At 42.7% G+C, this 14,491-nt stretch overlaps 1 protein-coding gene across 1 annotated transcript; it reads right to left on the bottom strand.

The window, feature by feature from the left end:
* Positions 1 to 6,593: 6,593 nt before the first annotated feature.
* Positions 6,594 to 12,809, bottom strand: LOC123742444 (uncharacterized). Its single transcript, XM_045716862.1, has 5 exons — positions 12,599 to 12,809; positions 11,951 to 12,046; positions 11,595 to 11,761; positions 9,863 to 10,055; positions 6,594 to 9,313 (listed from the first exon to the last, which is right to left on the bottom strand). The coding sequence occupies exons 2-5, from the start codon at positions 11,988 to 11,990 to the stop codon at positions 9,207 to 9,209; spliced, it is 507 nt and encodes a 168-aa protein (XP_045572818.1). The 5' UTR covers positions 11,991 to 12,046; positions 12,599 to 12,809; the 3' UTR covers positions 6,594 to 9,206.
* Positions 12,810 to 14,491: the final 1,682 nt, after the last annotated feature.

The following is a 14,491-nucleotide window of genomic DNA, read 5'->3' as shown; positions in this document are numbered from 1 at the left end:
GGGCTTCTTAAAGAACAGGTCTGTGAGAGCCGGAATTCTTACTGGTTGGTAGGTGATCAAATACTTGTCATGCAATAAAATGCAAATTAATGACTTAAAAATCATACAATGTGATTTTCTGGATTTTTGTTTTATATTCCGTCTCTCACAGTTGAAGTGTACCTGTGATAAAAATTACAGACCTCTACATGCTTTGTAAGTAGGAAAACCTGCAAAATCGGCAGTGTATCAAATACTTGTTCTCCCCACTGTATATAGCACTCTGTTGTTATTTCCCATCAGGTGTTATTGTCTCTGTTTCTATGTTCAGATGCAGTCCTTGTTTTTGTATCATTACGTGTTTGTTTTTATTAAACTCTCCAACTGCACCTGACTCCTGTGTCTTTGTTACAGAGATGGCTTATTCTGGCCATCATGACAGCTAAACACTTACTCCGAAGCCTAAGGTATTGGAAGAAAGACTGTCCACCTCCCTTTGATTTGATGAGTGGGCCACAACTATGGCACAGCTGGCTAGCTATGAGAAAGTAACGTACTCTCTTCTGGGTAAACAACGATTTTCAATATACTTTGGGCCCCTTTATTGCTTTGTCTAATGGACCTTAAAGGTAAAAATGGATATAACTGAAGTCCATTTCTATTGTGGTGTAACTGTGAATAATATTTAAATTTGTATTTATCTGTGTTGTTTTTGGTATGTATGTAATATTTTGGGGGTTTTATGTTATTATTTTTAGATTATTAAGTTTTGGCCCATTTACTGATTTTTGATATGCTAAACCTTTTGATATCCTCGTTTGGACATTATTGTGTTTGTCACGCCCTATCTTTTCGTTGGAAAATCCTTAGAGAGAGAGAGAGAGAGAGAGAGAACATCTTCCAGATAGTCAATGTCACACCTCATCGTGTTGAGCTTCACCTTCACTACTTCTCTTAATTCACAGCCCCATAGACATCAGAAGTAAAACCAAGCTGCTGATAGGAGGAGGGGGCAGCAGGAGAATGGAAGAGAGAACAGTAAAATTGTGTTTTGTCAAGAAACCAGCCGGGCAGATTTATTGCACATGTATTGAGTTGTATTTCATGTTTAACTCTCACTTTCACTTAGCTCTGTAACAGTTTTATTTTGACTTTAGACGACTTCTACTGTTTCTGTCCCCACCCCCCCATCTTTTTCTCTCTTTCTCGCTCTCCCTTTCTCTCCCCCCATCTCTAACCATTGCACTCTCACTAAATCAAATAAACAATCCGGTATACTTTTACCAGTTCCCCTTTAACAATAAATTAATGCAGGCTATACTTCTATGAGAATGTATCTTCTCCACTCCTCCTTTCCCCATACAAAGCAATATGTTGGGAATCAAGACCATATGGATTTTGGTCTCGTAAATGTTGGTACTTTTCCCTCTGCTACCATATGTGGTCAACAGAGTATTCATAGATCACTCCCTCTCAACAACGCAGTGTAGCCATATGAATGCACAGACCATCTGGCTGGAGTGTTTCCGAACATATTTAATCTCTCCCTATCTCAGTCTGCTGTCAACACTTGCTTCACGATGTCCACCATTGTTCATGTACCCAAGAAAGCGAAGGTAACTGAACTAAATTACTATCGCCCCTTAGCGATAGTAGTTAAGGATGATATCACCCCCACCTTAGCTGAAACCCTAGACCCACTGCAATTTGCATACAACCCCAATAGATTCACGGATGACACAATCACCATTGCACTGCGCACTGCCCTATCCCATCTTGAGAAGAGGAATACCTATGTAAGAATGTTGTTCATTGATTACAGCTCAGCCAATCAACACCATAGTGCCCTCCAAGCTCATCATTAAGCTTGGGGCCTTGGGTTTGAACCCCGCCCTGTGTAACTGGGTCCTGGACTTCCTGACGGCCACCCCCAGGTGGTGAAGGTAGGCAACACCTCCACTTCACTGATCCTCAACACAGGGGCACCACAAGGGTGTGTGCTCAGCCCCCTCCTGTACTCCCTGTTCACCTATGACTGCGTGGCCATCCACGTCTCCAACTCAATCATCAAGTTTGCAGACAACACAACAGAGGTAGGCCTGATTACCAAAAACGGCAAGACAGCCTACAGGGCCCTGGGGGAGTGGTGCCAGGAAAATAACCTCTCCCTGAACGTCAACAAAATGAAGGAGCTGATCGTGGACTTCAGGAGACAGCAGAGGGAGCACGCCCCTATCCACATCAACGGGGCGGCAGTGGAGAAGGTGAAAAGCTTCAAGTTCCTCGGCGTACACATCACTGACAATCCAAAATGTTCCACCCACACAGACAGTGTGGTGAAGAAGGCGCAACAACGCCTCTTCAATCTCAAGAGGCGGAATAAATGTGGCTTGGCCCCCAAGACCCTCACATACTTTTACAGATGCACCATTGAGATCATCCTGTCAGGCTGTATCACCGCCTGGTACGGAAACTGCATCGTCCGTAACAGCAGGGCTCTCCAGAGGGTGGTGCGGTCTGCCCAATGCATCACCGGTGGCACACTGCCTGTCCTCTAGGACATCTACAGCACTCGGTGTCACAGGAAGGCCAAAAAGATCCTCAAGGACATCAGCCACCTGAGCCACGGCCTGTTCACCCCGCTACCGTCCAGAAAGGGAGGTCAGTACAGGTGCATCAATGCTGGGACTGAAAAACAGCTTCTATCTCAAGGCCATCACTGTTAAATAGTCACCACTACCTTGCCCTGAACTTTAGTCATGGTCACTAGCTGGCTACCACCTGGTTACTCAACCCTGCACCTTAGAGGCTGATGCCTATGTACATAGACATGAAACACTGGTCACTTTAATAATGGAACATTGGTCACTTTAATAATCTTTGCATACTGTTTTACCCACTTCATATGTACATTATAATCTGTGTTCTTGTAAAGGCATATCCTATTTAACTATTGCTGTACATATACTATTCTATCCTATGTATTCTTCAGATATACTACATATTCTGTCCATATACTGTCCAAAATGTCTATACATCCCATCATTTGTATTATTGTATATTGTCAAATATTACTGCACTGTTGGCGCTAGGAACACAAGCATTTCGCTACACCCTCAATAATATCTGCTAAATATGTGTATGCTGACCAATAACATTTTATTTTATTTGTAGTCCCACCTCTACTCCACCACTTGCCCTCAATTTATCTTCCCATCTATTTCTAGATAACTGCAGTACTGCCCTGAGGACGTGTGTAGATGGGTTTGAATGTAGATGGGGGAATTCATGTTTAATCTACCGAAGGAAATGTCGGGTGAAACTTTATCACATGTATTCTTATTAGGAGCCATCTGCACTTCTGTGAAATAGGATGATACACTCCCACATTGCATTCGGAAAGTATTCAGACCCCTTGACTTTTTCCACATTTTGTTACGTTACAGCCTTATTCTAAAAATGAATTAAATTAAATTAAACATCAATCTACACTCAATAACCCATAATGTCAAAGCAAAAAATGTTTTTTTTTACAAATGTTAGCTAATGTATAAATATTAAAAAAACTGAAGTATTACATTTACATAGGTATTCAGACCCTTTACTCAGTACTTTTGTTGAAGCACCTTTGGCAGCGATCACAGCCTTGAGTCTTATTGGGTATGACGTGACAAGCTTGGCACACCTGTATTTGGAAAGTTTCTTGCATTCTCCTCTGAAGATCCTATCAAGCTCTGTCAGGTTAAATGGGGAGCGTCGCTGCACAGCTATTTTCAGGTCTCTCCAGAGATGTTCCATCAGGTTCAAGTCCGGGCTCTGGCTGGGCCACTCAAGCTCATTCAGAGACTTGTCCCGAAGCCACTCCTGCGTTGTTTTGGCTGTGTGCTTAGGGTCATTGTCCTGTTAGAAGGGGAACGTTCGCTCCAGTCTGAGGTCCTGAGTGCTCTGGAGCAGGTTTTCGTCAAGGATCTCTCTGTACTTTGCTCTGTTCATCTTCACCCCAATCCTGACTGGATTGATGCTGCCACCACCATGCTTCACCGTAGGGATGTTGCCAGTTTTCTTCCATACGTGACACTTGGCATTCAGGACAAAGAGTTCAATCTTGGTTTCATCAGACCAGAGAATCTTGTTTCTCTTGGTCTGAGAGTCCTTTAGGTGCCTTTTGGCAAACTCCAAGTGGGCTGTCGAGTGCCTTTTACGAAGGAGTGGCTTCCGTCTAGCCATTCTACCATAAAGGCCTGATTGGTGGAGTGCTGCAGAGATGGTTGTCCTTCTGGAAGGTTTTGCCATCTCCACAGAGGAACTCTGGAGCTCTGTCGGAGTGCACCAGGTTCTTGGTCACCTCCCTGACCAAGGCCCTTCTCCCCTGATTGCTCAGTTTGGCCTAGCAGCCAGCTCTAAGAAGAGTCTTGGTGGTTCCAAAGTTCTTCCATTTAAGAATGATGGAGGCCAATGTGTTCTTGGGGACCTTTAATGCTGCATACTTTTTTTTGCTACCCTTCCGCAGATCTGTGCCTCGACACAATCCTGTCTCGGAGCTCTACGGACAATTCCTTCGACCTCATGGCTTGATTTTTGCTCTGACATGCACTGTCAACTATGGGACCTTATATAGATAGATGTGTGCCTTTCCAAATTATGTCCAATCAATTGAATTGAACTCAGGTGGACTCCAATCAAGTTGTAGAAACATCTCAAGGATGATCAATGGAAACAGGATGCACCTGAGCTTAATTGCGAGTCTCATAGCAAAAGGTCTAAATACTTATGTAAATAAGGTATTTCTGTTTTTATTGTTAATACATTTGCAAAAAAATCTAAAAACCTATTTTTGCTTTGTCATTACGTGTAGATTGATGAGAACATACCCTATTCTATCCTATGTATTCTTCAGATATACTACATATTCTATCCATATATTGTCCATAATGTCTATACATTCCATCATGTTTATTCTTGTATATTGTTAGATATTACTGCACTGTTGGCGCTAGGATCACAAGCATTTCGCTACACCCTGTTTTTGCTTTGTCATTATGTGTGTAAATTCATGAGGACAAAAAATATATTTAAGCAATTTTAGAATAAGGCTGTAATGTAACAGAATGTTGAAAAAGGGAAGGGGTCTGAATACTTTCCGAATGCACTGTATAGTGTATATAGGGCATGCTGGGTCTGTAATGGCACAATTCTCAATACTATTCTCAGCCATGTTTATTTTCATATTGGACCGCCATCTAGTGGCATAAGGTCTGCTCCAACTCTGCTACAGAGACACAGGCAGTACCCTCAGCTCCCTCAGCAATTACAGAAGCGTGTTGGTTTGATCCACAGTGAAGGTGCTCTCCTCTTCTCTAGTGTCAGACTGCATTGTCACAGTACTGGAGCCCTGAGGCATAGGCCCCAGGGACGAGAACAAAACACATGACCTGGTCAAAAAAAGTTTAATGTTCCAAAGAGAGATTTATGATTCTATAATAACTTCCTCCAAAATCTGAAATGAATGTATACTGTACCAACACCAAACTTGCCAATAGCATATATACAGTAGATTGTCTGTGAACATCATGGAAATAAAGTGAAGATGCTGAAATGTTAGCAAGACAAAAATACAATTTTTACTGTTATACCTTTTATTTCTTGCTATTGCATTTTGTACACATTCAGTGGCAAGAAAGAAAGGAGAGAAAACACTGGTTTGGCAAACTAATGTGTACACATCACATTCACAAATCCCACTTTGCAAAGCAGTCAAACTACAATGAGATTTCAGTGCATGGAAGACTAGACTATTATTACAGTGATAAAAACAAAAAGGTACAGCACATAGGATATTTGCTAAGTAAGGTGTGCCGTGTAAGAGAAGCAGAATTGTCTGCAAGGACACAGATACCGATATGAACAATAACGCAGCATTCAAAAAGCCTAGGCACTTGAAGCATGTGCAGATAGCTAGCGCAGTGCCAGTGTAAGCTGTGCGTGGGAGCAATAAGAGCATTAGAATGAGAAAGGAAGAGAATGAAAGCAGCTAATGACATCATCAACTAGACATATTTATCACATCTACATGTTCTTTCATTCTGCACATACCATAAACTAACATCAACAAACTATCAACGTACTAACGACTATCAGGACACGTGATGGTCATGTGTATCAGAGACCCTGGTCCATTTCCAAGTGCTAATTTCAGTTAGTCAGTTTTTTTGTCCAGAAACATTTAGTTAGTTCATTTGATTTACTACCATAACTATCTCATTCATTCACCACCTGATCTTATTATCTAAATAACTTTTCTATCATTTGGGCTTGTCCTAAAACAGCCTCGATTTCAGCGTGGTCTTCTAGACTCTGAACTCATTCACAGTGATTGGAGGTTTTTGAGGACAAAGATCTAGAATGACCTCCATGATGAGTCCTAAAAAAAATTGCTACAAGAATTTTTACATCTGCAAAGCATATGAAAGACTTTTACTTGTAATAACCTATATAATTATTTCCAAAATAATGCTATGGTGCAGTGAAAGTACAATTTGATCAATCATTTTTGGCAAGATACATCTGTAAGCAATTCCACTTAATAATTTTCTTAAAAATAACATTACAAAATGTTGAATATAATTGTTGCCTATAGATTTAATACATTATTACAATAACGAATAATGTGCCATGTGAAGCTGAGTATCAAAACATTTAACACAGTCCTGACATGTCTTGAACTTTCAATGGCTAATCAGCAATCGGTAATTATGCAATACAGGGGATATCACTAAGTGTAATGTTTCCTTTGATATACAATTTAGCTAAGCTCAAGCTTCTACTGTATGAAATCTACAAGAACATATGGGAATGACAAAATGTAAACAAAACTTTCAAACTAAAGAGAGCGTCAGATTTCTTTGCATCCATGAAAGGTTTCTAAATACTTTGAGATTGAAATAAAAGGCAAGAGTTGATCATTAACCAATTATTGAATAGTTACAACATATACCACCTGACATGTAAATATCTTAGTCATTCCATAGCCAATCATTTCCATTTCATCCATTATCTTAATGGTAATTCAGAGGAAATCCTTAATGATGCAATAGGCAGAAATCACTCTGCCATTTCCTAGTTACTAAAATTATAATAGTTGCCCTAATTTTTTTCAAGTACAAAAACAACGTATAACCAGCTCTTTATAGCTGGTGTACAAAACCAAACATAAAAGATACAAAAAGAAACTTAAGCACGGAAAGCATAGACATAGCGCACATAGAACAGATCCACAGTTTCTTAAGACTTTTAATGAGAATGACATATCACATTTCAATGTGAATTTGGTTGGGTCAACCAAAAAGTTACATACAATATTGCAGCTTTAAGTGCCCCAGAATCAGGGGCTGTGAGCCAAATACACACTCTGATACGGTAGTGTTGGCCTTACTTTTCACCCCCCACTATCTCCTCAATGCTACAGGGATGCTACTATGGGAATGGGTGATCATGTCCTAAAGAGATTCACAAAGGCTGCGTTTGCAAACTTGTCTGTCGCCCCTTCATTAAAGACCAAAATTGGTTAATGAAAATTGTGATGAATAAAAAAAGTATGCCAGTTTCATTTACGGAGCAAAAAATATACATGTCACAGGATCCAACGAAAGTGGCGCCCCTCCTCGGTCGGGCGGTGCTCGGCGGTCGTCGTCGCCGGCCTATTAGCTGCCACCGATCGTTGGTTCTGTGTCTTTTGGTTTCGTCTGTCTGTTCCGCACCTGTTTTGTGTCTGTCATTAGTGGGGCCTTATTAGTGTGTGTTTTCAGTTGGGGTTTTGTGTCGGATTGTTCATTGTCTACTCAGGACGGTGGTCCGTGTTTTATTATGGGTTTGTTTCTGACAGTTTCACGAAGAGAGGATTTACCGGGCTGCGCCCCGTGCCTTTTTGTGCCACTTATATATATATTTTGTTCATTGGGAATGTGTTTTTCCCAGGCAGTCTGTCTGTAGCGCCCTGTGCCTTGTGCGGTTTTGTTTTGTGTGTCAAATTATTAAAAGGACACTCATCTCCAGCACCTGTCTCCTGCATCTGATTCCGCCTTACACCAGTCCAAGTCAACTGTGACAATACAGCTGTGCTATATACACTGAACAAATATATAAAAGCAACATGTAAAATGTTTGTCCCATGTTTCATTATCTGAAATAAAAGATCTAATATGTTCCATATGCACAAAAAGCTTATTTCTCTCAAATGTTGTGCACAAATGTGTTTACATTCCTATTAGTGAGCATTTCTCCTTTGCCAAGATAATCCATCCACTTGACAGGTGTGGCATATCAAGAAGCTGATTAAACAGCATGATCATTACACAGGTGCACATTGTGCTGGGGACAATAAAAGGCTCCCACCCACCCATGGCTGTGCACCTGCCCAGACATGTAAAATCCATAGGCCTAATGAATTCATGGTTCATGAACTGATACATAAAATGATGCTGGATTCAAAACTTAGTTAAATAATTTAAATGATTATACAACCATCCCAGCTCTGCAGATTTTGCTGTGAAGAAACAGAATCATTAGATCATTTGTTTTGGTACTGAAGAATTGCAACGTTTACCTGGAGCTAACTCTGCAAAAAACCTGAGGGTTTTCAGAGATAGATGGGAGGGGTTGAATGAAGCTGAAGGGTGGTTCTAAAAATAACAAGATAACTATTGTAAAATATACCCCCCCCCCAAAAAAAGGCTGCTTTTACACAAAGGCTGCTTTTAACTAATCTGATTGTTTAAAAAAACGATTAGTGGAAAAATATCAAAATTGGTCTGCCTGTGTAAACATAGCCATTGTGAATCTCTTTAGGACATGACCACCCATTCCAGTACTAGCATCCCTGAGCCAAAGGGCTGATGAGAGCCTGAAAGTCTGGACGTTCTGAAAGTTTGACTGATATAAAGAAATTGTTTTGACAGGATTCTCACCTGATACTCCAAAAGCAAAGCCTAAAGTATAGAGAATAGATAATACAGAATAAGATCTAGTCTGATGGATCAGTTTTTAAAGTGATCATTGAAGTGGTCAGAAAACAGTGAATATGGAGCCACAGCCTCCAACGTACCACTGTTTCATTACACATTGACTATGATCTCAATAAATTGTAGTTATTATTGTGTACTATAATAATGATATGAAAATCTGTTTAAAAACATGTAACAACATCTAGCTATCTGTACATTGAAAGGAGATCAGGGAGAGAGGAGACCCATAGTTACAGGAAGTGACATCACAAGGGACAGAAGAAATAGCCCAGTATGGAACATCACGCTGAGGGCTGAACAGATTGGAAGAATTCCTAGACAGACAAAAACAGACCATCAGATTTAAACACTTGTACACAAACACAACAAACAAACCCTTGCAACAAATAAAATTGCATTTAGAAAAATGCTAATATTGTCTACTACATCAAGTCATTATTGAAAGATCATGTCATCACACTTCTCTTTCAATTATACTTAGGTACTAGTTTTTGATTTCATACTTATTTTCCAGACTAAAATTACTCAAATGTCTTTCGAAATGCACACTTCATCTGTATGGATGTGCAATAACACAAGAACAAATAGGTCTACATATACACAAAGAGATCCACAAAGAGAATTTTGCTTGGAAATACTTTCATAATTCTTGTCATAATTCTTGTCTACCCTACTGCTTATTTGATTGAGTAAATTAATATCTTTGGGCAACCCACTGAACAACTCCAATGCTGTATATGTTTGCATTTTTTGCAATCATTTATGTTTGTATATGTTTGCACCATCAACTATATTGACTCCCCTCCCCACTCCTATCTCAGTTGTCCTTCCTCCTGCTCATCCCTGTACCCATGATGACTCACGCTGGTGTACAGCCATGCTGTTCTCCTTCCAGGTAGACCCCTGGTACACCCTGCAGGTGTAGGTGTAGGGCTTATCGTCCGCCATCGGAGCCCAGGTAAGACGACACACGGTGGGGTTGACCAGGCTCACGTTGGCCCTCCTTCGGTTGTCTGTGGACACCAGGGACACAGCGTTGGGGTAGGTGCTGCCCACCTATTGTGAATTAGATGTTTTTCTTAATTTACTTGCTTCAGTGTTCTACTATGATTATTTTCAGCAGCGGTGGCTAAGTTAGCGTGGTAGTGGGCATTTTAAAGCTAATTTCTTGCAATTCCACACATTTTGTTATGGGGCATAGAGAACATTTTATAGTTTGAAAACTAATTTCCTGCAATTCTACACATTTTGCCATGTGGCAGATGCTATTCTTATGCTATCTGAGTGACTCAAACATTATAACAAAATCAATGGGGGCCTCATGACATTTTTGGTATTTTAGATTCTCACTGTCTGTCTAGTTTTTCCCTTTGGTGATTGTTAGTTCTCAAAGATGATCTTATTTTTAAATATATTGCTCCATTTCTTACAGCCTGATCAGTTTCACCTGTCCTCGTTATTGTCCACTCCCTCCAGGTGTTGCTTGTTTTCCCCAGTGGATTTATCCCTGTGTTTCTTGTCTCTCTGTGCCAGTTCGTCTTGTATGTTTTCAAGTCAACCAGCGTTTTTCCAGTTCTCCTGCTTTTTGCATTCTCCTTTTTCTAGTCCCCCTGGGTTTTGACCCTTGCCTGTTTTCTGGACTTTGTACCTGCCTGCCTGACCATTCTGCCTGCCTTGACCACGAGCCTGTCTGCCACTCTGTACCTCCTGGACTCTGATCTGGTTTTGACCTTTTTGCCTGTCCACGACCATTCTCTTGCCTACCCCTTTGGATTGATAAACATTGTAAGACTCCAACTGCCTCCTGTGTCTGCATTTGGGTCTCGCCTTGTGCCTTGATACCATTATATTTTCTACATACTTTATATCTGGTTTAGTCATTTAAGTTTACACTTAAACGTCTAAAATCAACAGTGTGCCGCTGCTAAATGCATATAGGGGAAGATTAAGGTTAAATGCAATAAATAAATAATTTAATAAATATACACTGAGTGTACAAAATATTAGGAACACCTTCCTAATATTGAGTTGCACCCCTTTTGCCCTCAGACCAGTCTCAATTCGTTGGGGCATGGACTCTACAAGGTGTCGAAAGCATTCCATAGGGATGCTGGCCCATTTTGACTCCAATGCTTCCCACAGTTGGCTGGATATCCTTCCCACAGTTGGCTGGATGGTGGACCATTCTTGATACACGTGGGAAACTGTTGAGCGTGAAAAACCCAGCAGCGTTGCAGTTCTTTACACACCCAAACCAGTACGTGCGCCTGGCACCTACTACCATACCCCGTTCAAAGGCACTTAAATCTTTTGTCTTGCCCATTCACCCTCTGAATGGCACACATACACAATCTATGCCTCAATTGTCTCAAGGCTTAAAAATCCTTCTTTAACCTGCCTCCTCCCCTTCATCTACACTGATTTAAAGTGGATTTAACATGTGACATCTATAAGGGATAATAGCTTTCACCTAGATTCACCTGGTCAGTCTATGATATGGAAATAGCAGGCGTTCCTCATGTTTTTACACTCAGTGTAAATAAAGAAAGAGAAAAATAAGAGAACGAAAATCTATCAAAAACAATCAAATCCCACCAGTCGGCTGTCCTGCTTGTACTCGCAGTAGGGGCCTAGGTGTGCAGGGTTGTCTTCCACAGGGAACTCACAGTCTACCCGCAGGTTGCGCTCCATGTAGGTGAGGCATGGGTACATCTGAGGACCTCGGGGAGTCCAGAAGAACCCAGATGTTGTGGAGACCAATGCTAGGACGCACAGAATAAGAGGCAATAAGAAACATCCTTGAGACTCACATCACAGGATGTAATGATAAGAAACGTAAACAATAATACAGAGGAAATAGTTCATAGCCAAAGGAAGATTAGAAAGCAGGTTTTGTAGACCCCCCCCCCCAAAAAACCCCAGATGATTGTCATGCAGAGTGAGTGCATTACCTAGGACGAGATATGCGGTGGCAGAGAGATGCGACTCCATGGCACCTGCTGGCTCGTGCGTGCTCGGCCCGATAAACTGAAGTATGTTCAGATGCTCTGCGTGCCAAATTTCAACAAAGACCACTGTGAATAGTGGGATAGACTACATCCCTACTAAGAACCAGAAGTGAAATAAAAAATACCTTCACATTGCATGCCTTATCAAGAGCACACGTCTTCCACGATCATGTAAAAATGTAAATCATCCCAACAGGATAAAAAAATATTTTGGCTGTTAAACTCGGCATTGTAGCCAAAATGACATTGGACATATATTTTGGAGAGTAGGCTAAAGAGCCCACACAGCCAGCACAATCTACATAATATTTTCGTCTAAACGGGACCCACACAAATCCTAAGAGCCTGCGGGGAGACAAGCCTACGCCCATGCGGTCTCATTTTAAATAACACTGCACCAAACCGGCTTCTATGAAACAGCACGTTTACAGCATAGCCTTATAGAGAGTTTAAATAGAGGACAGCTTGAAAGCGTCTCGAAAAGGGCGATTTGCTAGAGCCTACTATTTTCGATGGTGCATTATACCCAATTGTAGAATGAAAGCATATAACATTATCAAATAGTCAATCAAATAACTCTGTCGCATTTACCTGATGGAAGGGGGTAACTCGTGCTTCTTTGCCCTAGGTCAAAGCCGTGACGTCCTGTCCTGATACAGCAAAGGCTATCCGGCAAGGAGATGCGATGTAGCCAAGCGTGCTGATACCTTCGTATATACAGTCATTGGCTGATACAGTGCCAGAGTAGGGAGGGCGTGGGCGATTACATGGCTGCTGTGCAGTCCAGCCTGGTTTTATAGATTAGAGGTAACAGTAAACATAAATACACGACACTCAAATTAGTATGATCGAATCAAATTGTATTTCTCACATGCGCCTAATACACCTGCTTTAGACTTTACCATGAAATACTTGCTCAGAGCCCTTCCCAACGATGCAGAGCTTAAAAACAAGAACACAAGGAATAAAATAAAATACAAAAGAATGGAGCTATATAGAGAGAGCACCAGTACAAGACCAACGTGCAGAGGTACAAGGTATGAGGTAGATACACTGCATTCGGAAAGAATTCAGCCCCCTTGACTTTTTCCACATTTTGTTACATTACAGCCTTATTCTAAAATTAATTAATTCGTTATTTTCCCCCTTATCAATCTACACACAATACCTCATAATGACAAAGCAAAAACGGGTGAAGACATTTCTGCTAATATATATATATATACTGCTCAAAAAAATAAAGGGAACACTTAAACAACACAATGTAACTCCAAGTCAATCACACTTCTGTGAAATCAAACTGTCCACTTAGGAAGCAACACTGATGTAACGGATGTCTGGAAGAGGGGACCAAGGTGCAGCAGAGGATGTGTTCATCATTAGAATTGTAATTCAAGAAACAAGAGAACACTACAAAATGAACAAAAAACGACAGCAAACAGTCCTGTTAGGAAAATACTCAAAACAGAAACAATTACCCACAAAACCCAAAGGAAAAACATGCTCCTTATGTGTGACTCCCAATCAGCAGCAACGAGCTTCAGCTGTGCGTGATTGGGAGCCACACACATGGCCCAAAACAAAGAAATACCAAAACATAGAAAAAGGAACATAGAACGCCCACCCAATGTAACACCCTGGCCTAACCAAAATAAAGAACAAAAAACCCCTCTCTATGGCCAGGGCGTTACAGTACCCCCCCCCCCCAAAGGTGCGGACTCCGGCCGCAAAACCTGACTCTGAAGGGGAGGGTCTGGGTGGGCCTTCTTACGGCGGCGGCTCAGGTGCGGGACATGGCCTCTGCTCCACCCTTGACGTCGCCCTCTTATGTGGAACACCTGGCCGCGCCGAAGGTCTGGTGGGCGACGCTGACTGTGCCCGGCTGGCGGGCGACGCTGACTGCGCCCGGCTGGCGGGCGGCGATGGCTGCGCCCGGCTGGCGGGCGGCGATGGCTGCGCCCGGCTGGCGGGCGGCGATGGCTGCGCCCGGCTGGCGACCGGCGATGGTTGCGCCCGGCTGGTGGGCGCCCCTGGTTGCGCCCGGCTGGCGGGCGACCCTGGTTGCGCCCGGCTGGCGGGCGGCGATGGTTGCGCCCGGCTGGCGGGCGACCCTGGCTGTGCCCGGCTGGCGGGCGTCCCTGGCTGCGCCCGGCTGGCGGGCGTCCCTGGCGGCTCCGACGGCACTGACCCAGGATTAACCAGGCTGGGGAGACATGATGGATGCCTGGCCCTGGGCACAGGCACAGGACTCACCAGGCTGGGGAGACAGGACAGAGGCCTGGCCCTAGGCGTAGGCACAGGACTCACCGGGCTGGCGGGCGTCCCTGGCCACTCTGGCAGTTCAGGGCAGTCTGGCCACTCTGGCAGTTCAGCGCAGTCTGGCCACTCCGGCAGTTCAGCGCAGTCTGGCCACTCCGGCAGTTCAGCGCAGTCTGGCCACTCCGGCAGTTCAGCGCAGTCTGACCTCTCTGGCGACTGTTGACT

This window comes from Salmo salar, chromosome ssa04, assembly GCF_905237065.1.
Source record: "Salmo salar chromosome ssa04, Ssal_v3.1, whole genome shotgun sequence".
NCBI lineage: Eukaryota > Metazoa > Chordata > Actinopteri > Salmoniformes > Salmonidae > Salmo > Salmo salar.
This window is presented reverse-complemented; position numbering and strand designations above follow the sequence as displayed.